The following is a 25363-nucleotide window of genomic DNA, read 5'->3' on the forward strand; positions in this document are numbered from 1 at the left end:
AGCAACGTTTTAAAATCACGAAATATCACTTGTACAATTGCAGCTCGAAGTCTTGCGAAAATAATGGTTTAATGGTACTGCGTTATATGTGATCGGTAGCAAACAATGCGGCAGAGTAAAACTCCTGTATTGTTCAAATAGTGATTTCGCATTCTATGAATTCCGATACAATTTCAGGACAAAAGCAGCAGGAAATGACTGTTATACTACATCGAAATAAAGTTATGCTGAAAATAACTATGCGAAGCTTTCATCCGTGCTTTCTATTTAAAGGTCCTTATAGCGAACAATGCTGTTTTGTGCACCGCTGATCAATTTAAAAATCTATATGTTCTAATGAAATTTCATGACAGAAAAGTATCATGGAATGTCACTTATGATACCTCAAATTAAAGCTTGATTCATAACGAAAATAACTACGTGAAGGACTCGTGACTACCTCTCATACAAAATGGCTGACACTCAATTATAGTAAACACTACATCCATATATTAGTTGGGTGCTGTTCAAATGATGAATCTGTTTACATGAATTCAAATAAAATTTCATGACAGAAAAGTATCATGGAATGTCACTTATGATACCTCAAATTAAAGCTTGATTCATAACGAAAATAACTGCGTGAAGGACTCGTGACTACCTCTCACATAAAATGGCTGACACTCAATTATAGTAAACAGTGCATTCATATAGAATTTGGGTACTGCTCAAGTGATGAATCTATGTGTATGAATTCAAATAAAATTTCATGACAGAAAAGTATCATGGAATGTCACTTATGATACTTCAAATTAAAGCTTGATTCATAACGAAAATAACTATGTGAAGGATTCGTGACTACGTCTTATACAAAATGGCTGACACTCAATTATAGCAAAGAGTACATCCATATATTATTTGGGTACTGTTCAAATGATGAATCTATGTATATGAATTCAAATGAAATTTCATGACAGAAAAGTATCATAGAATGTCACTTATGATACCTCAAATTAAAGCTTGATTCATAGCAGAAATAACTACGTAAAGGACTCGTGACTACCTCTCACACAAAATGGCTGACACTCAATTATAGCAAACAGTACATCCATATAATATTTGGGTACTGTTCAACTGATGAATCTATGTATATGAATTCAAATAAAATTTCATGACAGAAAAGTATCATGAAATGTCACTTATGATACCTCAAATTAAAGCTTGATTCATAACGAAAATAACTGCGTGAAGGACTCGTGACTACCTCTCACACAAAATGGCTGACACTCAATTATAGCAAACAGTGCATCATATATTAGTTGGGTACTGTTCAACTGATGAATCTATGTATATGAATTCAAATAAAATTTCATGACAGAAAAGTATCATGGAATGTCACTTATGATACCTCAAATTAAAGCTTGATTCATAGCAGAAATAACTACGTAAAGGACTCGTGACTACCTCTCACACAAAATGGCTGACACTCAATTATAGCAAACAGTACATCCATATAATATTTGGGTACTGTTCAACTGATGAATCTATGTATATGAATTCAAATAAAATTTCATGACAGAAAAGTATCATGGAATGTCACTTATGATACCTCAAATTAAAGCTTGATTCATAACGAAAATAACTACGTAAAGCACTCGTGACTACCTCGCATACAAAATAACCTACAGTCAATTACAGCGGACAGTGTATCAAATAAAATTTGGTTTTAAACGATGAATCTGTATACATGAATTCAAATAAAATTTCATGACATAAAAGTATCACAAAATGTCCCTTACACATGAAAATAAAGCTTGAAGCACGACAAAAATGTCTACATCTCCCAGACATTCCTAAAGAATCCTCAAATAAAATTCTCGAGAAATGTAACCAGAAATGTTTTCGTACCAGTTCTCTGTTATCCAACGTTAACTTCAATTTCCCTCGTTTATTGAATCTTCAACGTCGTGTTTCTCTTTAATACACCGTGAAAACTTTTTTAATTTTGTTATCGATTCTGTAATACAGACGAGTTCATCCCTGCATACTTTAACGAGCTTCTGCTACATTGTTGCTCTTTTTTCTCCTGCACATTTCACGTTTTATTTTTTCTGTGTCATTGGTCGTTTCCCTTTAGCCCTCTCACCGGGCTTTTAATAACGCCTCATCGATGCTTTTCGTGCACACGCGAAAGAGAAGTTTTTACGAGACGTCGTAAATCCAAGAAATTACTACCTGTCTATACATTTTTAACCTCGATGTATCGTAGTTTAATACTCTTCGTCATAGCTTTCGTTATTCACTGAACACGAAAGCTATGGCAAAAATGTTCCACCCTTTTGAACTGTTCACTTTTTTTCGCCATCTTCACTTTTACTGCTCGATTTTATGCTTGGAAATAATTTGGCAGTTTTGGTGGAACATATTGATTCTCAAATTTCAGAATAACATGTTTTATATTAATTACTCACATCTGTTTAATAAAATTAATAGTTATGTAGAGGGTTGTTATTCTTTTAATAAACCCCTGTCTCCAAATCTGACCGCACCTCTAATTTATATTTGTATTTATGTGGACACATGATGCTGCATTTGTCATACCAATCTCCGTATCTGATCGCTTACTGTCATTTCTAGCAAAGTATCAAAATTTATAATAAATTTTATCAAGCTTATACTAAACTTGATCACCATTATTAAATGAAAAAATTCCAGTCTCCAAAAATTCCAGTCCATCCAGAAAAAATTGTAGAGGTTATAGGTAGAAGAATAAGAAAGAAATAACGTTGCAAATTGCTCGCAGCATCAGGACCGCTTATCATCCGCGACCCTGCGATTCGTCCCGCCATACTTTCACGTTGATTCAATTCCCGGCTACAATGACGTCCGCCGGAAATCCAATCGCGTCCCGGAGGCACATTTCCATCCAGTGGCGCGCACTTTTGACAGGCGGCTCACGTGCCAACTAACCAAATTACTTTTCGCCTCGTCGGGACATCCGCTTAAATACGTTTCCACGGGTCTCCTAGGCCGGAACCGGGCTAAATTCGCCAGGACAGTCTTCGAAGACCGAGTTCGATGAACAGGACGAAAGTGTTCGTCTATATTTGCCGTGGGTTAGAAGTGGATGTAATCAAACTTTGCAGACGCTTCTGAGACTCGGACATGATGTCTGTATGTTTTTCCTGGGTGCTGTGGGACATCGTGTATGCATGCGTTCGGTTTCTGTTGGAGTTCTTGGGTGCAGGATTGAGGATGTGTGAGGGAAAAGATGTGTGAAGAAGAGGATATGTGAGATTTGGATGTGTAATCGAGAGGATGTGTGAGGAAGAGGTTATGTGAGATTTTGATATGTGAGATTTGGATGTGTGACATTTGGATGTGTAATCGAGAGGATGTGTGAGACTTGGATGTGTGAGGGAGAGGATATGTAAGATTTGGATGTATGAGGGAGAGGATATGTGAGATTTGGATGTATGAGGGAGAGGATATGTGAGAATTGGATGTGTGAGGGAGAGGATATGTGAGATTTGGATATGTGAGAATTAGATATATGAGGGAGAGGATATGTGAGATTTGGATGTGTGAGGGAGAGGATATGTGAGATTTGGATGTGTGAGGGAGAGGATATGTGAGAATTGGATGTGTGAGGGAGAGGATATGTGAGATTTGGATATGTGAGAATTGGATATGTGAGGGAGAGGATATGTGAGATTTGGATGTGTGAGGGAGAGGATATGTGAGATTTGGATGTGTGATGAAGATGATGTGTGAGATTTGGATGTGTGAGGGAGAGGATATGTGAGAATTGGATGTGTGAGGGAGAGGATATGTGAGATTTGGATGTGTGAGGGAGAGGATATGTGAGAATTGGATGTGTGAGGGAGAGGATATGTGAGATTTGGATATGTGAGGGAGAGGATATGTGAGATTTGGATATGTGAGATTTGGATGTGTGAGGGAGAGGATATGTGAGATTTGGATGTGTGAGGGAGAGGATATGTGAGATTTGGATGTGTGAGGGAGAGGATATGTGAGAATTGGATGTGTGAGGGAGAGGATATGTGAGATTTGGATATGTGAGAATTGGATATGTGAGGGAGAGGATATGTGAGATTTGGATGTGTGAGGGAGAGGATATGTGAGATTTGGATGTGTGATGAAGATGATGTGTGAGATTTGGATGTGTGAGGGAGAGGATATGTGAGATTTGGATGTGTGAGGGAGAGGATATGTGAGATTTGGATGTGTGAGGGAGAGGATATGTGAGAATTGGATGTGTGAGGGAGAGGATATGTGAGATTTGGATATGTGAGGGAGAGGATATGTGAGATTTGGATATGTGAGATTTGGATGTGTGAGGGAGAGGATATGTGAGATTTGGATGTGTGAGGGAGAGGATATGTGAGATTTGGATGTGTGAGGGAGAGGATATGTGAGAATTGGATGTGTGAGGGAGAGGATATGTGAGATTTGGATATGTGAGAATTGGATATGTGAGGGAGAGGATATGTGAGAATTGGATGTGTGAGGGAGAGGATATGTGAGATTTGGATGTGTGAGAATTAGATATATGAGGGAGAGGATATGTGAGATTTGGATGTGTGAGGGAGAGGATATGTGAGATTTGGATGTGTGAGGGAGAGGATATGTGAGAATTGGATGTGTGAGGGAGAGGATATGTGAGATTTGGATATGTGAGAATTGGATATGTGAGGGAGAGGATATGTGAGATTTGGATGTGTGAGGGAGAGGATATGTGAGATTTGGATGTGTGATGAAGATGATGTGTGAGATTTGGATGTGTGAGGGAGAGGATATGTGAGATTTGGATGTGTGAGATTTGCACATATGAGGAAGAGGATATGTGAGAAACGGGTGCTGTAATCCTATAAGGGTTAATCTACTTGGCTAAAACATTTAATGTCACCCAAATCTCCAAATTACAGAACACCCTAATCTCCACATTCCATTTCTCCCAACACCAGCCACCAAATCACCAAACAATCCAAATACATCTCCCAAACTTCCCACCAAACCCATCCCAACCTCTCCTACATTACCCAGAAAAATCTCCATAAAAGAATCACAGAGAGGTAAGAGTTTTGAAAGAAGCTTCCCTCCATTTCCCACATAGCGAAACACCGTCTGCGTCGAAATGCAAATGGAATCTGTTGATTAAGTTTACCGTTGCAACACCATCTTGCCTCGGCGGCTATACTACGGTGGGAAAAAGGAAAAGGGTCGGCTTCGACAGTCGATTTGACGTATCGACGGCTTTCCACTTCGCTTGCTACTCACGAATAATCGCGACAAGAGGAACGAAAAGAATGTTGAACGCGTCGTCCATTTTCTCTGCGACGCGTACGCTCGCGCGCTCACACGTGCACGTATGTGAACACGTGTATGCACATACGAGGAGAGACGCGTCTCGCAAATGGAGACAAATTTATACGGGCAACGGACGAAAAAGGTTGGGCACTTTTGATAAATTGAATCGATCGATTGTTTTTTGCAGTGTCGCCGACATTTTTCACGCATGAATTATTCGTTTTCGGGATGGCGCCCCTCCTAAATGGGGGATGGAATTTTTTTTTTTAGTAAACAATGTGAACTGTTAACGGGGGCAGGAGGGAATATTGGGGAATATGTAGGGGATTAAATTTTTTTAAGATTTGAGGTGGGAGGTGTTTGGATGGAGGGAAGGGTAATAGGAATATTTGGGATTTTTGGGGGTTTTGGGAGTTTGGGGAATTAGTGCAAGTTTTGGGGTAAATTCTGACATTTTCAAATTTTTAGATTGTCAAATTTTCAGATCTTAAAATTTCCTAGTTTCCGAATTTCCCAAATTTCTAAATTTCCAAGTCTGAAAATTTCCTAGTTCCCAAATTTCTAAATACCAAAATTCCCCAGATATAAAATTGCCAAATCCCAGAATTCCCTAGATCCAAAATTGCCAAATATGTACATTCCCTAATTCCAAAATTTCCAAATCCCATAATTCCCTAGTTCCAATATTTTCAAATACCATAATTCCCTAGTTTCACAATTTGTAGAATTACAAATCCCAAAATTCCCTAGTTCCAAAATTCCTAAAATTCCAAATCGAAAAATTCCCTAGTTCCCAAACTTCAAAATCCTAAAATTTCCTAATAACAAAATTTCCAAATTTCCTAGTTCCTAAACTTCCAAATCTCAAAATCCCTAAATTTCAACTCCCCTAAATTCCCAACTCTCCACCACTTCCGATACCAAATCTCATCCCCCTAAAATCCTCAAATTCCACAATCCACAATTTCCCACGTCCCCAACCTCCCCTCCGCACGTTAAAATCATTTAACTTTGAACTCCAACATTCGATTAACAAACACAATATATTTTTTAATCCCGCACTCTAAATTTCTGCCCCCCATCGCGTTATCAATCCTTCATTTATTAAATCCGAACAATCGTTGCGAAAAAAAAACCTCGCCACCAAGCGATTCGTAGACGCAGCAACGTTCGAACCAATTTTTTTTTTTTGTTTTTCATTAATCTCCATCATTCGTGCAATTTAAATCTCTGCCAGCGGAACGTTTTTCCCGATGGAACTAACAGAAAGTCGATTATAAAACCCTCGGATTTTCAACATAGCGCGGGCAAAAATTGAAACGATGTGACGCTCTCGATCGTTCATTTATTAGCTTTCGCAGCGTGTTTCATTCACGTGAAAAATAAAACGGGACGATTGTTTTTACAAACAATTAACGGGACCGATCGAAAAGGTTTACGAAAGAGAAGCGGCGCTCGTCGATTTTTTTTTTTTTTTGAAGAGGCGGCAGAAAGTTTGTCCAGCCCTTTTACGGGCCGATTTTCAACTCGTGTCGTTTGGAATCTGTCGTCGAAAAGTCCCGAGCGTAAAAACAAGCGTTGATCGATGTCGTCGTTTCCAGCGGAGATTTTTTAACGGCAGTTTGTTTACTCGCCGTCAACACGCTTTTTTCATTTCACGATTATCAAGAGGATTGACTATCACAGCCACTCGGGGATAAACTTTGACCGTGCTGGGCACTTCCTTTTGGCCCTCTTTACGATCACATCTATTTGCCATTTTCTGTATTTTAATTTGCTACTCGATTTCAAATAGGGGTGGTTATTACTATTACATAGATTATTAAATAGAAAAATTTTGAAGAGGGTAATTTTCCTTGAACTTAAAAAGTGGCTACTTTTTCGATGTACTGTATATAAATATTCTGAAAGAAGCAGAGGAATAATGAAAGGAAAATGGAGTATTAAATTCCTGTAATAGAATTCGTAGAACGATAAAATAGAAGATGGTAGAAAAGGGTAATAAAGAGGGTAGAACATTCGTACAATTAGAATTCTCAAGAGATTCAGCCTAATTTCTGCTCGTACAAATTGCTTCCCGAATATCACGTGTTCGCGTCATTGACGTCTTGAAGATCGATATAATGGAACAGTTGAAGTCTACACAGCGAGTGTTCGCCGAGCAAATATCATTGTTCCAATGCAGTGGAGTAACTAGGAAGCGTGAATTTGCTCTTCTCATGGAAAAAGGAAGTAGAAGGGGTGTAGCCGTCAAACGCAGCCGTCTGCGTCCTCCCCCTTCGTCCAACCGAGTTATTAAGGCCTTATTAAATTGGTTCCTTTTTCACGAGGAACTTTTTTACCTGACAAAAACGCCAGACGTAGGAACGAGTAACGAGACAGGCCTACTCGTCGACTGCTTTTCGTACGGATTCTTTCTCGTCTTCTATTTCCTTTTATTTTTCATTTCCCTCTATTTTATTTTCTACTCTTTCTCGTTTCCTATTCTTTCGATGCTCGTTTTCTGAAACGCGAATTATTCTCTCGTTTTCGTAGCTCGGACGGGCTCAGACGGGGGAGCCGAAAAAAAACGCCTCTTCTAAGCCTTGCGTGAGATTTTAATTTCGACCGTGTTTTTTCGGATCTCGCGAGCATTGTCGTCGGGATAATTGCGGGAGACATTTGCCGGAAGCGCTGTGCAAACTTTCGACGGATTTAACTAAATTCTAACCTATTCGTCACGGACAGATTTTTAAACACTTCGAGAATGCTATTTGGAAATTTTTGAATTAGGGAATTTTAACATTTGAAAATTATGAAATGTTAAGATTTGGAAATTTGGAACTAGAGAAATTTAGGATTTGGAAATTTTGGATCTAGGGAATTTTGGAATTTGATAATTTTGGAACTAGGGAATTTAAAAATTTGGAAATTTTGAATTTAGGGAATTTTAGAATTTGGAAATTTTGGAACTAGTAAATTTTGAGATTTGGAAATTTTGAAACTAGAGAATTTTGGGATTTGGAAATTTGGGGTTAGGAAATTTTGATATTTGGTAATTTTGGAATTAGAGAATTTTGAGATTTAGAAATTTTGGAACTAGGAAATTATGGAACTAGGGAATTGTGGAACTAGGAAATTTTAGAACTAGGGAATTTTGGAATTAGTAAAGCTTGGAACTAAAGAATTTTGGAACTAGTGAATTATGGAACCAGTGAATTTCTGGAACTAGGGAATTTTAGGATTTGGAAATTTTGGATCTAGGGAATTTTGGAATTTGATAATTTTGGAACTAGGGAATTTAAAAATTTGGAAATTTTGAATTTAGGGAATTTTAGAATTTGGAAATTTTGGAACTAGTAAATTTTGAGATTTGGAAATTTTGAAACTAGAGAATTTTGGGATTTGGAAATTTGGGGTTAGGAAATTTTGATATTTGGTAATTTTGGAATTAGAGAATTTTGAGATTTAGAAATTTTGGAAATAGGAAATTATGGAACTAGGGAATTGTGGAACTAGAAATTTTAGAACTAGGGAATTTTGGAATTAGTAAAGCTTGGAACTAAAGAATTTTGGAACTAGTGAATTATGGAACCAGTGAATTTCTGGAACTAGGGAATTTTAGGATTTGGAAATTTTGGAACTAGGAAGTTATGGAACTAGGAAATTGTGGAACTAGGGAATTGTGGAACTAGTGAATTTGGAAATTTGGAAATATGGAATTAGGGAATTTTGAAACTAGGGAATTATGGAAGCAGTGAATTTCTGGAACTAGGGAATTTGGAAATTTGGTAATATGGAAATAGGGAAATTTAAACTAGTGAAATTTAGAACTATGAAATTTTGGAACTAGTGAATTTGGAAATTTGGAAACATGGAACTTGGGAATTTTGGAACTAGTGAATTTGGAAATTTGGAAACATGGAACTAGGGAATTTTGGAACTAGAGAATTTTAGAACTAGTGAAATTTGGAACTAGGGAATTATGGAACCAGTGAATTTCTCGAACTAGGAAATTTTAATATTTGAAAATTTAGAACATCAATACTTTACATGAGTCACGTTTTAGTTGTAGAAATTTGAATAGAAATTCAGCAAAAATTTCTTCAAAAATCCCTTCACCCTTCATGTCACCGTAATTAGTCAGAATATTCCACTCTATCAATTCCCGTCATTAACGCGCACTTAATTACGTATTACCTTTATCGACGGTGACAAGATTAATCGAAAATAAAAAGGAAAACTACGGTACAAAGCGTTGGACAAAATCGCGTCGCGATGCTAGATTCACGGGCCGATGGTCTCGTTTCACATTGTCGGGGGTCGCTTTGAGCGGCGCATAAACGGCGACAACGTTTTAAAACGAGGGAAAAAAAGGGGTCGCGATGAAATTTCTCCGAAGGTTGCTCTTTGTACCGTTCCCTTTCGCGTTTCAACAAATATTTGCACGGCACTGGAAAACAGAAATACTTATTCGCGTCAAACAAGCACGACAAGGGGTGGTTGGGGGTTCAAGTTGAAATGGAATTAGTTAAGCATCGCGAAACAAAGTATTCTCATTTTTATTGCCTAACTTTTTATATTTATATGCTGATCGAAACTTTATAAATTTATTTATTTATTTTTTTAGGCGAACTTGTAACATATGGGGTTATTTATTTTTAAAATTTTGCATAAAAATAGTAGCACATGTGTGTGCAATTTAAAAAGAGTTACATGTGTGAATGAGAAAAATTGATACACATGATGTGTTTCATTCTTTAGGTAAATTATTTTATTAATAACATTTTGTAACACATGTAGAATTACATATTGAACACACATGTTTAAATTATTTTATGTTCAACATACCAGCACATATGTGCAATTTAAAAATTACATATGTGAATGAAGAAAATTAATACACATGATGTGTTTCATTCTTTTGGCAATTTATTTTATTAATGACATTGCGTAACACATGTGGAGTTACATATTAAGCACACATGTTTAAATTACTTTGTGTTCAACATATCAACACATATGTGCAATTTAAAAATTACATATGTGAATGAGGAAAATTAATACACATGATGTGTTTCATTCTTTAGGTAAATTATTTTATTGATAACATTGTGTAAGACATGTGGAGTTACATATTAAGCACACATGCTTAAATTATTTCATGTTCAACATATCAACACATATGTGCAATTTAAAAATTACATATGTGAATGAGAAAAATTGATACATATTATGTATTTCATCTCATAAGTAAAATACTTTATTAATGACATTGTGTAACATATGTGGAGTTTCACATAAGTCACATATGTTTAAGTTATTTCATGTTCAACATAATTAAACCAGCACATATGTGCAACCCAAAAAGAGTTACATATGTGAAACAGGAAAATTGATATACAATATACTTCATCCCTTAAGTAAATTATTTTATTACCAACAAACATATGTGTAACATATGTGGTTACATTCACACATGTATAAACTAAATAAAAAAAAATAATGATTAAATATGAAATTGCATACAAAAGAATAAGAAACGTCTTAAATAAATTTCCCCTATTTGCCCGACACTTAAAAATTGATTTCCTTGACCGTCAAATAATCCCGGCAACGTTTGTACAATACTCGTATCAATTTTCCTCGACTTGAGACATCGAGATTTTTATGAAACCCTCGAAAGCTTGGGAAATTGCATTTTTGCCCGATAGACGACCATATTATTGACTCGTTCCACTGCGTCGGTGAAATTAATTTCTGTTACTGTTTGTTCGCAGGGACCTGCAAGGGAACAATATCTCGGTGATATTCAAGACGGACTTCGAAGACATGGCCACGCTCCACGTTCTGTGAGTAGATCCACGTATTTGTTTGTTAAATAGACGGTCGCGAAAACGGGGGTGGTTTTAGTTGCACGAGTTTCGCGAATTGAATTGAATGAAACCACGGGGGTGAAAAGTTCGCGAAATTTCGACTGAATGGTATTATTTCGAAGAAAGGACGAAGTTAGTTAAATCCCACGCAATTTACTCTACAGATTGCGTTATTTAGCTTTCAAGCTTCCATTTTGTGTCTCTTGAAACGTGAACTTTCGTAGAAAGTAGATTTAGAAGAGTTTATAGAAATTTCAGATAATTTTGTGAATATTCAAAATTGATAACATTCAGACTTGGTCGTTTTGTGAGGGTCTTTTAGAGAAAATGATGTGTATATCAATTTTTGCAGCTGGCTATCGAGTAATCAGATTCACACCATCGAGAGAGGTGCCTTCCATGATTTAGTCGGTGTCGAGAAGCTGCGCCTCAACAAGAACCAACTGCGCCATCTTCCCGATCTATTATTCAGCAACATGATGAACTTGAAACGCCTGTAAGTAACAAAATTATTCCTCATTTACTCTCAATAATATACAGGGTGTCTCATAACTGGTGTTCCCGGAAGGGGGTGCTAGAGGACGTAATTCTGAATAAGATTTTCCTTTACGAAAATAGGGTGCGAAGCTTCGTTTTTGAATTATTAAGCAAAAACACGGACCAATCAGAGCGCGAGGGTTACGCCCAGTCGGCCATTATGCACGAAGGCGTCGCTCTCGCGGCTGCGCGTCGCGATTGGCGCCGAATCCTCGCGCTCCGATTGGTCCGCGTTTTTCTTTAATAACTCAAAAACGAAGCTTCAAACCCCATTTCTGCAAAGGGAAATCTTGCTTAGAATCGCGTTCTCTACCACCCCTTTGCAGGAGCACCACGAGTTATGAGACACCCTGTATAGCTACAAGACTATCAAAATTATTATTCAAAATAATTGAAAATTATTATTAAAAAAAATTGAAAATTATTATTTAAAAAAATTGAAAATTGTTTCAACAAAAATTATTCACTTCAAGTATTATTTTAACACCTAAAATTCTTGTGAGTTAAATAGAATTGAAGTCTGAAATAAAAAAGAGCAATTTAGATAGTATTAAAGTGCAAAGTACAAGATCTTGAAAAAGTAATAGCAGAATATTCTCCAGACGAGCAACAAAATAGCTAATCATTTTGAAAGGTTCAAAGGTTATTTCTTTTACCAGATCCAATTACATAAATGCGCTTCAGTTGGAACCAATAGTTTCGTAGAAATTAAATGTACCGTTCGGAACGGTACGTTTCGACTCATTAAACTATTTCTGCGAGTGAAAACCAAAAACCATTAAGGAAATTCAGGAACATCACGTAAATGGTCATTAAATTTATCAAATGTATGAGTGAGGTCACTGAAATTTTTATTGGAAGAAAATGTGAAGTGTAAGATATTTCGGTATAGTCGTTCGGTGCAATTTTATATTGAGTGCAATAAGAAGCATAAGTTGTAATTTTTTATTTTAAAGTAATCATTCTAAGGATGAAAAGAAAAGGTTTTACTATTAGAATCAGCTGTAGCACCGAATAACTTCACTGTATCGGAGAAATTTCAGTAGGCATAGTCGGTTCGGTGCAATTATTCTCAAATTTGATATCGGGTCCAATAAGAATCATAAGTGGTCATTTATTTTTATCTAATCATTCTAAGGACAAAAAGAGAAGGTTTTACTATTAGAATCAGCTGTAGCACCGAATGACTTTACTGTATCGAAGAAATTTCAGTAGGCATAGTCGGTTCGGTGCAATTACTCTCAAATTTGATATCAGGTCCAATAAGAATCATAAGTGGTCATTTTTTATTTTTATCTAATCATTCTAAGGATGAAAAGAGAAGGTTTTACTATTAGAATCAGCTGTAGCACCGAATAACTTTACTGTATCAAAGAAATTTCCGTAGGCATAGTCGGTTCGGTGCAATTTTTCACAAACTTGATATCAAGTCCCATAACAAAAATGTTAATTTTCTATTTCTAAATAATAATTCTAAGTACAATAAGTGTTTTATTACTATAATCAATTTGTACACCAAAGAGTAATACATCGAATAACTGTATTCTACCAAAGAAATTTCGGCATAGTCGGTTCGGTGCGTTCACAAACTTGATATCAAGTCCCATAACAAACACGTTAATTATCTATTTCTAAATAATAATTCTAAGTACACTAAGTGTTTTACTACTACAATCAGCTTTAACACCAAAGAGTAATACATCGAATAACTGTATTCTACCAAAGAAATTTCGGCATAGTCGGTTCGGTGCGTTCACAAACTTGATATCAAGTCCCATAACAAACATGTTAATTTTCTATTTCTAAATAATAATTCTAAGTACAATAAGTGTTTTACTACTACAATCAGCTTTAACACCAAAGAGTAATACATCGAATAACTGTATTCTACCAAAGAAATTTCGGCATAGTCGGTTCGGTGCAATCACAAACTTGATATCAAGTCCCATAACAAACACGTTAATTTTCTATTTCTAAATAATAATTCTAAGTACAATAAGTGTTTTACTACTACAATCAGCTTTAACACCAAAGAGTAATACATCGAATAACTGTATTCTACCAAAGAAATTTCGGCATAGTCGGTTCGGTGCAATCACAAACTTGATATCAAGTCCCATAACAAACACGTTAATTTTCTATTTCTAAATAATAATTCTAAGTACAATAAGTGTTTTACTACTACAATCAGTTTGAACACCAAAGAGTAATACATCGAATAACTCTATTCTACCAAAGAAATTTCGGCATAGTCGGTTCGGTGCGTTCACAAACTTGATATCAAGTCCCATAACAAACACGTTAATTATCTATTTCTAAATAATAATTCTAAGTACAATAAGTGTTTTACTACTACAATCAGCTTTAACACCAAAGAGTAATACATCGAATAACTGTATTCTGCCAAAGAAATTTCGGCATAGTCGGTTCGGTGCGTTCACAAACTTGATATCAAGTCCCATAACAAACACGTTAATTTTCTATTTCTAAATAATAATTCTAAGTACAATAAGTGTTTTACTACTACAATTAGCTTCAGCATCAAAGAGTAACACATCAAATAACTCTGTACCACCAAAGAAATTTCGGCATAGTCGGTTCGGTGTTAATTATTGCAAACTTAAATTCTTGTCAGAGGTTCGAAACAATGCATATGTAACCGATAGCTGTGAAAGTGCTCGTACAGTGTCGTACAGGGAGGTTATCGTATAAACTTTTCAGACGATGGCCTACATACCGCACTCGTGTACGTGTACACCCGGAAGTATCGAAGTTCTGTTCGTGAAACTCGCCGCGAACATCGAATACGCGTGACTTTTCCGCTCGGGTTTCGATTCTCTCCATTTTTTTTTTTTTTTTTAAGGCGATCGTACGCTTCTCGTTTCGAGTCCCCGTTTTCTCTGCCTCGAAAACGAACGAAAAGGAAAAACAAACAGGGAGAAAGGGGGAGAAAAAGCGAGCGGAAGTTTCATCCATTGACCGTCGACGTCCCACTTTCGGAAGAGACTTGGAATTCTTTTTGTGCACGAAACGATGTTACCGTCGACGGCTATTGTTCGATAAATGGAACAGCTTTCTTTCTTTCATTCTTCCTTTTTTATTATTTATTCTCCGAGCAGGATCGCTGCGACTCGGTGTGTTTGTTAATTGCTGCGTTGATAGGAGACTTTTGGGAGATGCAGTTTTTATCCACGTTTCCATTTTTCGAAACTTGTCTCGCATTATTCGGAAGTCCGATCCGAATCTACGTTTAATGATGCCGCGAAATTCTATGCTACCAAGGATTTTTATGTTCGATACTTTTGCCGTGAAAAGGTTCTTGCGACATATTTTGTACGACATGCATGAATGCTGCATTGTGCATTTTTCATGTCGGTTTGGTTTACATTTTCCATTCTTCATGCAAATGCAGCTAAATAATTACTTCTCTGAAATAAATCAATAAATAAATAAATAAATCAAGAAGAACTTGCTTGTGGAAGTAACACGAAGTCAACTAGAATCATGCAGTTGCGTTCAAGAGAAGTTGAAAAGCGAAACAAAGGAAGAAGGTCCATCTATCATCCCGCGAAGTGGCCAGACTCGAAAGTTTCACAAGGCCTCGTAACCTGCAGTTTCTGATGATAACGGCCGGATCAGCGAGCTTACAAAAGGATGTATTATGTTGCGAGCTTCGCCGAGATTCTCACAGCCGTACGAGCTGATAATCCTTCATCCTGCGTGGATAAGTCGATGGCCAGCTTGGAAACCAGAGAAGGTTAATACGCTCTTCAAGGGGGGTGTTGCTTGATACGCCCCTTCAAAGCAGGATGATACGGTTACGCTTCTTTCGCGATGAATCATCGTGAAAGATCTTTTTATTCTTTTTCATGGTGGGAATTATGTGAAATTATATGCTCCATTTCATCGTTTATTGTTCTGCTAAAATGTATATCTTTTTATGTATTATTATATTCTTTTTATTGTTTGATAGAAAGAAATTGAATTGGTATGTTGGTTTTGAGGTTATGATGACTATAGTGGTTTTTGTATTAAATATTTTACTTTATTATTATTTTCATGTTTGATATTATTCAAAATTCAAGATACATTTTATTGGTACACCCTGTACAATCTGTTACTTCAAATTATCTTTTGAAGTATCTAAATTATATTCATTGTCAAACAAGACTTACGATACTGTAACTTTACAACAGTAATTATTCGTATTTTTTTGAAAAACTACTTATATGAACCTAAAAAAAGGTACAATACACATTTCCAATAAGTATTTACAAGAATTTTGAGCCGTAGAACGTAAAAAATGAGTGAAATTAAGGAAGATTGAGGTGCATAGCGAAAAGCGCGGGAAAAATCCAACATGGCGTCACTCGCGGTCGCCGCGCGGGAGATTCAAACATGCATTATCAAACTTTACGCATTTACAATAAAAAAATTAATTGTTCCAACATAAAATTTGCTACGTACATCTTTCTACAAGTGAATAGAACATCATGCACTAGAAAATAACTGGAAATAACAAAATTCTGAGATGAACATACTTGTTACAAGACACGTATGTGTTACAAGAGCATACATAAATATTGTGACACAACCATTTAATCATTCTACATCTCCCATATTTTCCTATCTTTAAATTCGTCTTGAATTCTTCTTTAAACATTTAAATATCTATCGAATATCATTTATTATTCCCATACCATAAAATGCTATAATTTAAAAAATTTATAAATGCTATAATTTAAAAAGACAGCAACACAAGGGAACAAAATCCCGTCTCACCTATCCCAAGATTGATTAACAACATGACACCACACGTTGTACACACAACCCGCAATTAAGGACCACAAATTATTAATTAAATCACTCCGTTGTCCGCGGCACGCGTTGCCCAGGCCATCTTTCGAACAGAGAACAACAACGAAACGTGTGATTAACCCATCGTGGCAAACGTAGAAAGCTGTTCGAGGTGGTAAGAGGATGAAACTCGCCGGTAATAAATGGTTTGACACAATGGAAAGGGGCGCGGACACACGGCTGATTAGTATCACTACGTCGTGTAAGCATATTGTGCCGCTTGAAACGCGATATCACGGACCCGTGCTGAAGCGTACAAGCTTGTATTTACGATGTAATAACATTTGTTCGCTGTACACTTAGCTCGATAATAACCGGGACAAACGGTGCACGTCTCTTTGACAACTGGGTGTCCATTTAGACGAAACTGTTTGGCGAATTGGTTCTTGTGGTTCTTTGTTCGGTGCAATTTATCTGGACCTTATTATTTCTGTGTTGGTTCAATTGGTAGTTTTAACTCTTCAAATTTATATAATTGCAAGTTCCTAAATACCTAAGTTCCTATTTCTTAATTTTCTAATTCCCTGACTCGCTAATTCCCTGACTCCCTAATTTCCTAACTTGCTAATTCCCTAATTTCCTGATTCCCCAATTCTCTAAACTTCCAATTCCCTAACTTTCCAATTCCTTATTTTCCGAATTCCCTAATTTCCCAATTTCCTAATTTCCCCATTCCCTAATTTCCCAATTCCCTAATTTCCCAATTCCCTAATTTCCTAAATCCCTAATTTCCCAATTCCCTATTTTTCCAATTCCCTAATTTCCTAATACCCTAATTTCCCAATTCCCTAATTCCCTAATTCCCTAATTCCCTAATTCCCTAATTCCCCAATTCCCTAATTTCCCAATTCCTTAATTTCCCAATTCCCTAATTCCCCAATTCCCTAATTTCCCAATTCCTTAATTTCCCAATTCCCTAATTTCCCAAATCCCCAAATCCCCAATTCTCTAATTTCCTAAATCCCCAAATCCCCAATTCCCTAATTTCCTAAATCCCCAAATCCCCAATTCCCTAATTTCCCAATTCCTTAATATCCCAATTCCCTAATTTCCCAAGTCCCTAATTCCCCAATTCCCTAATTTCCCAATTCCCTAATTCCCCAATTCCCTAATTTCCCAATTCCCTAATTTCTTAACCCCCTAATTCCCCAATTCCCTAATTCCCTAATTCTCTAGTTCCCCAATCCCCTAATTCCCCAATTCCCTAATTCTCTAGTTCCCCAATTCCCTAATTCCCCATCTCCCTAATTCCCCATCTCCCTAATTCCCCATCTCCCTAATTCCCCATCTCCCTAATTCCCCATCTCCCTAATTCCCCAATTCCCTAATTCCCAAATCTTCAAATTTCAATCGCCCATAATTTTCTCCCATTTCTCAAAATTAAAAGCACAGATATAAACAGAATTAATTGACCATCATGGACCATGTACAATTAAACAATATTCAACAACGAGTCAGCTACAGTAATTAGTGACTAGTTCCTGGCGATAAATAACCATAAATAACGCATCCATGTAATTTGTAATTAACAACAGGTACCCAGATTCCCTAATTACTCGCATGATTATACCGTACTAGATTATGTTACGAATGTACCGCAAATTAACGTAGTATTACTGTTATTACATTACGTACTGCATTATTTCGCATGAAATATGCATCTTCCATATAATGAAGATTCTCTATACTATTTGTTCTTCGTACCTCATTTTTCCTTCATTTACAAAATCATCAATTTTATTTTTAATTATATTTTCTGAAATATATTTTTTTTATATTAAAGATTACTCTTATAATTTATTTATTAAAAATACTCTTCTATTATTTATTAAAGGTACTTTCATTTACTAAAAATAGTCTTTTATTATTTCTTACAGATACTTCTATATATTATTTATATTTTATACCACATTTCTTCACCATTTAAAAAAATCATTCATTTTTTTCCAACAATATTCATAAAATATACTTATTGTACATATTAAAGATACTTTTCTTTAATTTATTAAAAATACTCTTGTTCATTAAAAATTCTCTTGTGCCACTTAAACCCATCACTACTCTCCTATTTAAAAAGTCGCATAAAATTCTCCTAACACTATTTGAACAAATAAATCAAAATAAGAGTATAGAAACACAGAACCGCCGATATAGGAACATACAGACTCTTATAATCCCACTGCTATCAATCTAGCTTCGTTTCATCCGACTCTTATCGCGCGAACACAAAGCACATTGGCAGAGCAACATTCGGAATCGAGCACGATAGACCCCAGCAGCGAGAGAGAAAGACAGACAAGGTCCAGGAGGTCCTTTTGTTAGTTCCTGTGAAGGAGCGGCTACGTCGAAATTCGGTAATTGCTTTCTGGATTGGCTGGTGCGCGGTGGGAGTTTAATCTACCGCTCTCACCGGTGGCTAGAAATTATTGAAATTCTACCGAATCCACTTCGTGTACTGCCTCGACACGTCACATTATTTCGGGGAGAAAAAAGTTAATTTAGTAGCTATTGTGTGATGACCAAATTAGATTCTTCTTTTGTTGTATCATAGGAAACATATCTTATTCATGGCAAATGTTTAGAGGGAATTATGGATGAAGATTTTGGGGAGAAATTAGTGGAGGAATTATTTGGTACTTGTACATTTTTTAATGCTAGTATGTTTGGATGGTTATACATTTTTTAATGTAAGTATGATAACAAATCCCTAAATCTTCAGTTCCATGATTCCCTAATTCCCTAACTCGCTAATTTTCTAATTCTCTAATTCCCTGTCCTCCTAATTCCATTGCTCCCTAATCCCCCATCTCCCTAATTTCCCATCTACCTAATTCCCTATCTCCCTAATCCCCCATCTCTCTAATTTCCCATCTACCTAATTCCCTATCTCCCTAATCCCCCATCTCTCTAATTTCCCATCTTCCTAATTCCCTATCTCCCTAATTTCCCATCTCCCTAATCCCCCATTTCCCTAATTCCCCATCTACCTAATTCCCTATCTCCCTAATCCCCCATCTCTCTAATTTCCCATCTTCCTAATTCCCTATCTCCCTAATTTCCCATCTCTCTAATTCCATATCTCCCTAATCCCCCATTTCCCTAATTCCCCGTCTCCCTAATTTCCCATCTACCTAATTCCCTATCCCCCTAATCCCCCATCTCCCTAATTTCCCATCTCCCTAATTCCCAGCTCCCCAAATCCCCACTTCCCTATCTCCCTAATTTCCTATCTCCCTAATTCCCTATCTCCCTAATTTCCCATCTCCTTAATTCCCTATCTCCCTAAATTCCCATCTCCCTAATTCCCAGCTCCCCAACTCCCCAAATCCCTAACTTCCCATCCCAAATCCAATAACCTCAAATTTCCACCCCAAAAGCCCCAAATCTCCATTAAATCTAAAATACCTCATCCAAACGCGAATCTCATCCGAAATTCTAAGCATTACCCCCAAAATTCGTTGAGCAACGTATCCGGAAATTTCGGTAATTGCTTCCAGGATTGGCCCCCGAGCAGGAGTCTAAATCCGCCAGTTGTTGCCTTACGTCCACGCTCCTCCAACAGCGGAACACCATCACGGTTCGTTTCTCCTCAATCTCGTCCTCCCTCTTCCCTCCCACGGCGCCTCTCTATTTCGTATTTTTGTTTCTTCCGTTAGTCTCGTCTCGGGATATTCTCCGAGCCGTGGTCTCTCTGGCGGACATAATTACAGGCTTGCAACGGGTACCCGAGCCAATAGATGGTCAACGGTGAACCGGCCACCGAGACCTCTAACCTATCATCGCAAACGTCTGTTTAAGTCCCGAGATACGTTTCGTGGATCTTGCAACGCGAGACGTAACGCAATCTATTTAAATGAACCTCCGCTACAGCCAGCCTTCCATTATCGTGATTGACTGTACCGTTAAGAGGACGGTGCGTTTCGGAAAACATCGAGCATTAGTCATGCCAAATGTTTAGGGCGAATTATGGCGGTTTACCTTCGGTCACATTTGATTCGGTTTCTAACGTGAGAACGGGTTTTATATAATACCTGTTAGGTAATGCAATTATGTATGAACTATAATGCAAGTGCATATTATACTACTTTGATGTATAATTACATGTATGGACAATGATGTGTGATGACATGTGTGTACAACTATGTATAATTACATGTGTGTACAACTATGTATAATTACATGTATTTACATTGATGTATAATGACATGTGTGTACAACTATGTATAATTACATGTGTGTACAATAATGTATAATGACATGTGTGTACACTGATGTATAATTACATGTGTGTACAACGATGTATAATTACATGTATGTACATTGATGTATAATGGCATGTGTGTACAACAATGTATAATTACATGTATGTACAATGATGTATAATGACATGTGTGCACAACGATGTATAATTACACACATGAACAACGACGTATAATGACATGTGTATACAACAATGTATAATTACATGTATGTACATTGATGTATAATGACATGTGTGTACAACTATGTATAATTACATGTATGTACAATGATGTATAATTACATGTGTGTATAATAACGTATAACTACATGTAATATAATTTCAATACACTGTTAAAATTTTCATTTGCACTATAAGTGAACAATTTTGTTAGTATCACAAATAAATTAATATTATAAATTTGTCTACTATTATGGTCAGACAATATTGATACTCTAAACTAATATTTTTGTTGACACTTTTGTTAACACGTCTTTAAATGACACGTTGCAAATAGAATTTTTAACAGACTTTTCTATACTATTTGTAACAAATGTATACAATAATTTTGCAAGAAAGAAAAGTGTGAAATGGATACTCGTGTAACGACCCGTACCTCAAAGAATTCCGCCGTCACGTGACCGTACACGTGCACACGGTCACACGTGAGACCCACAAAGAATGCGAGGGGAGGATAGTTCCGAGAAGTACGACGACAATTGACAATCGTATCAATTATTTATCGAGTATGTAGGACGAACTTGAGAACAACTGTAACAAAGTGGAACACACACCGGTGCTGTTACCCATTGCACAATCGACCTTTAACTCGCGGAACGAAGAAACTTCGAAAGGTCGACGCACCGAGCTCCATCTTCGATTCTATGCAATTGAACCAATCATCTTTGATCGATTCCAACTTCGATCGTTGCACTTGATAGCGTAATGCGACCCGACTGTTCCGTTGTTTGCATAGCGAATCGAGAACCCTTTAAATTGTTGCTAATTCGTTTGATTGTCGAGGTGTTTGACTTTAATGGTCTAACTTTGATTGTTACAACTTTCAGATACTTACGTTTATACTTACATTTATATTTGCAGTATGTCAGAAAAATAATGGAACTTTTTAAATAAAAAGAATGTTCTGTTATTTTGATAGGACTATGTTTTGTAATTGAACTCCCTGAAAAATTCTGAATTCTTTCTGTTTCAGGGACCTGAGCCACAACCAAATCTCCACCATTGGCCCCAAGACCCTCAGAGGAATTTCATCCTTGAAGTTCCTGTAAGTCTCTCGTACTCTTATAATATTCTTCACATTATTATAAATAATAACAACATAATAAATTATTTCCAGGTCCCTAGACAACAACCTGCTGACCTGCATCGACGAGGCATCCATCAGGGAGCTGAAGGACCTAGAAATACTGTAAGCAAGATCGATTAATTTTCACACATTTAAAAGTGTAATTTGCTGTTACTTTGTTGCAGGATGTTAAATAACAACAGGTTAACGACGCTGGGCAAAGAGATGCTGAATGGCATGTCGCATTTGAAGACACTGAAGCTTGTGGACAACGCACTCTCTTGTGATTGTCATTTGGCTTGGCTGTCGAGACACTTGAAGACGTACCCTCGGTTGGGACAACATACGCGTTGTGCATCCCCTATTCATCTGAAGGATCGAAACATCGCTGACTTGGAGGTTTGATGTCTTTTTCAAAATTTAGAATTTTTGTGTTTTGGAGGGTTGGTTATTAAACACGTGATTGCTTATTAAAATTTTCAAAATTTAGTATTTTTGTGTTTTGGGAGGGTTGGTTATTAAACACGTGATTGCTTATTAAAATTGTCAAAATTTAGTATTTTTGTGTTTTGGGAGGGTTGGTTATTAAACACGTGGTTGCTTATTAAAATTTTCTAAATTAATTATTATTGTACTTTGGAGGGTTGCTTGTTAAACACGTGGTTGCTTATTAAAATTTTCTAAATTGATTATTTTTGTACTTTGGAGGGTTGCTTGTTAAACACGTGGTCACTTAATAAAATTGTCAACGTACAGGTATATGTCAGGTTTTTAGTAAATCTACTAGTCCAATTTTTTATGTAATGTACAACAAATTATGAAGAAAATAGAGTACTTATTAGATGAACAATTTCAGAAACCTTGACAGTGATATTTCTGTAAATATCAAGTTTCACAAACTACTTTGCAATTTTTTAAACTTGTTGATACAATTCACCTTATTATAATATTTTAATTTTAAATAAATACCTTCTGAAATGTTCCAAAATTAAAATATACAAGACTTGCATTTCGAACTTCATCTTCTAAACACAATATTCAATAGACCTCAAAAATAAACCCCCATATTAAACACAAGACTTCACGAAAATCTACAAGAAATTTTCTTAATAAAATAATCATATCATATCTAAAAATATTAAGGTATGAATAACACTAGTATGAGTACGAGTTTGTAGAACTCACACATTTAAAGTATCCTTTGATCCCTTCGAGAGGGATGTGAATTCCACGACCATTGTGAGGGGTTAATTATCTCTTTGTAGTGTTTAAAACCCATCTCTTTCTCTGATAATTTCATGGTCTGTTTTTTTGCACACAGGAACACGAATTCAAGTGTTCCGGGCCGGTTCAGCGGGCGGGATCAGAGTGCAGCGCGGAGCCACAGTGCCCGCATCCTTGCAGATGTGCAGATGGTATCGTTGATTGCAGGGAGAATTCTTTGACGAAGGTGCCCACCCATCTTCCCGAGGACACCACTGAACTGTTCGTGAACTCTGCATTTATACTTTTTACTGTGTAGAATTTTGCCGAGTGTGGTCATAATATTTTTTTAGGAAATATTAAGTTGGATGACTATTTGCCTTTTAACTGCATTATGGAATTAATTTTGGGATTTGGATATTTGGGTCTAGGGAGTTTTGATATTTAGGCACTTGGGATGTAGGGAATTTTGGGATTTGGAATTCTAGGAATTTGGGAATTTTGGGATTAGGAAATTTTGGAACTAGGAATTTTGGAATTTGAGAATTTTGGAACTAGGGAATTTGGGGATTTGGAAATCTAGGAATTTGGAAATTTTGGAACTAGGGAATTTAGGAATTTGGAAAGTTTGAAACTAGGGAATTTGGGGCTTTGGAAATTTTGGAATTTGGAAATTTTGGAACCAGGAATTTTGGAATTTAGAAATTTTGGGATTTGGAAACTTTAGAACTGGGGAATTTGGGAATTTGGAAATTTTGGAACTAGAGAATTTTGGGATTTGGAAATTTTGGAACTAGGAATTTTGGGATTTGGAAATTTTGAAACTAGGGAATTTGGGGCTTTGGAAATTTTGGAATTTGGAAATTTTGGAACCAGGAATTTTGGAATTTGGAAATTTTGGAACTAGGAATTTTGGAATTTGGAAATTTTGGGATTAGGAAATTTTGGAATTAGGAATTTTGGAACTAGGGAATTTGGGGATTTGGAAATCTAGGAATTTGGAAATTTTGGAACTAGGAATTTTGGGACTTGGAAATTTTGGAATTTGGAAACTTTGGAACTGAGGAATTTGGGAATTTGGAAATTTTGGAACTAGAGAATTTTGGGATTTGGAAATTTTGGAACTAGGAATTTTGGGATTTGGAAATTTTGAAACTAGGGAATTTGGGGCTTTGGAAATTTTGGAATTTGGAAATTTTGGAACCAGGAATTTTGGAATTTGGAAATTTTGGAACTAGGAATTTTGGGATTTGGAAATTTTGAAACTAGGGAATGTGGGGTTTTGGAAATTTTGGAATTTGGAAATTTTGGAACTAGGAATTTTGGAATTTTGGGATTTGGAAATTTTGGAACTACAGAATTTGGGAATTTGGAAATTTTGGAACTAGTGAATTTGGAATTTGGAAATTTTGCTCCTAGGGAATTTGATCTACTTGGATTTGTGCTTTCAAAACGTAGTTCTCTGAATTTGTCATTTTAAAATGTAGTATAATAAAAATTTTTTTAAAAATTCCCAAAAATTAAAAATGGATTAATTTGACACATGTCTCCTACATTTTCCCCGCTTCAGGCAATGTCTGCACAGTAACCCAAAGATTCATAACTCGACGCAAAGTTTTTTACTTAATCCTCATTGTCAATCATTTGCAGACGTTTGGAGCAGAACAGCATCACGGAAATTCCGCCGAAGGCCTTCTCCCCATACAGAAAACTACACAGAATGTGAGTGACGTTCGTAATTAATTTAATTAATGTTACCCTTTGCCTCGTGTATTTTCTACTAACGCTCGATATTCCCTTGTTTTTGTTCCCGATTGACGGTCAACAGCGACCTCAGCAACAATCAAATAAAAAAGGTGGCGGCGGATGCGTTTCACGGTTTGAAATCGTTAGAAACACTGTACGTATGAAATTCATGGATGCATTTGATAAAAATCGTGTATAGAAGTTAAATAAATAACTATCTTTTCAGAGTTTTGTATGGAAACAAAATCACTGAGCTGCCCAGCGGTTTGTTTCAAGGATTGAGCAACCTACATGTGCTGTAAGTTTTTT

General features: G+C 36.4%; 1 protein-coding gene across 5 annotated transcripts in view; it reads left to right on the forward strand.

Annotated features, from left to right (window-relative positions):
* Positions 1-25363, forward strand: part of sli (slit guidance ligand) — a 604758-nt gene that overhangs the window by 546364 nt on the left and 33031 nt on the right. For all 5 annotated transcript variants that reach the window (XM_012282307.2, XM_076539933.1, XM_076539932.1 and 2 more), the window contains 9 exons: positions 11070-11141; positions 11518-11661; positions 22013-22084; positions 22157-22228; positions 22291-22504; positions 23427-23590; positions 24959-25030; positions 25137-25208; positions 25281-25352. In XM_012282307.2, coding sequence (XP_012137697.1) covers positions 11070-11141; positions 11518-11661; positions 22013-22084; positions 22157-22228; positions 22291-22504; positions 23427-23590; positions 24959-25030; positions 25137-25208; positions 25281-25352 — 954 coding nt within the window. The remainder of the gene's footprint in view (positions 1-11069; positions 11142-11517; positions 11662-22012; positions 22085-22156; positions 22229-22290; positions 22505-23426; positions 23591-24958; positions 25031-25136; positions 25209-25280; positions 25353-25363) is intronic.

This window comes from Megachile rotundata, chromosome 15 (genome assembly GCF_050947335.1).
Source record: "Megachile rotundata isolate GNS110a chromosome 15, iyMegRotu1, whole genome shotgun sequence".
In the NCBI taxonomy this organism is placed as follows: Eukaryota; Metazoa; Arthropoda; class Insecta; order Hymenoptera; family Megachilidae; genus Megachile; species Megachile rotundata.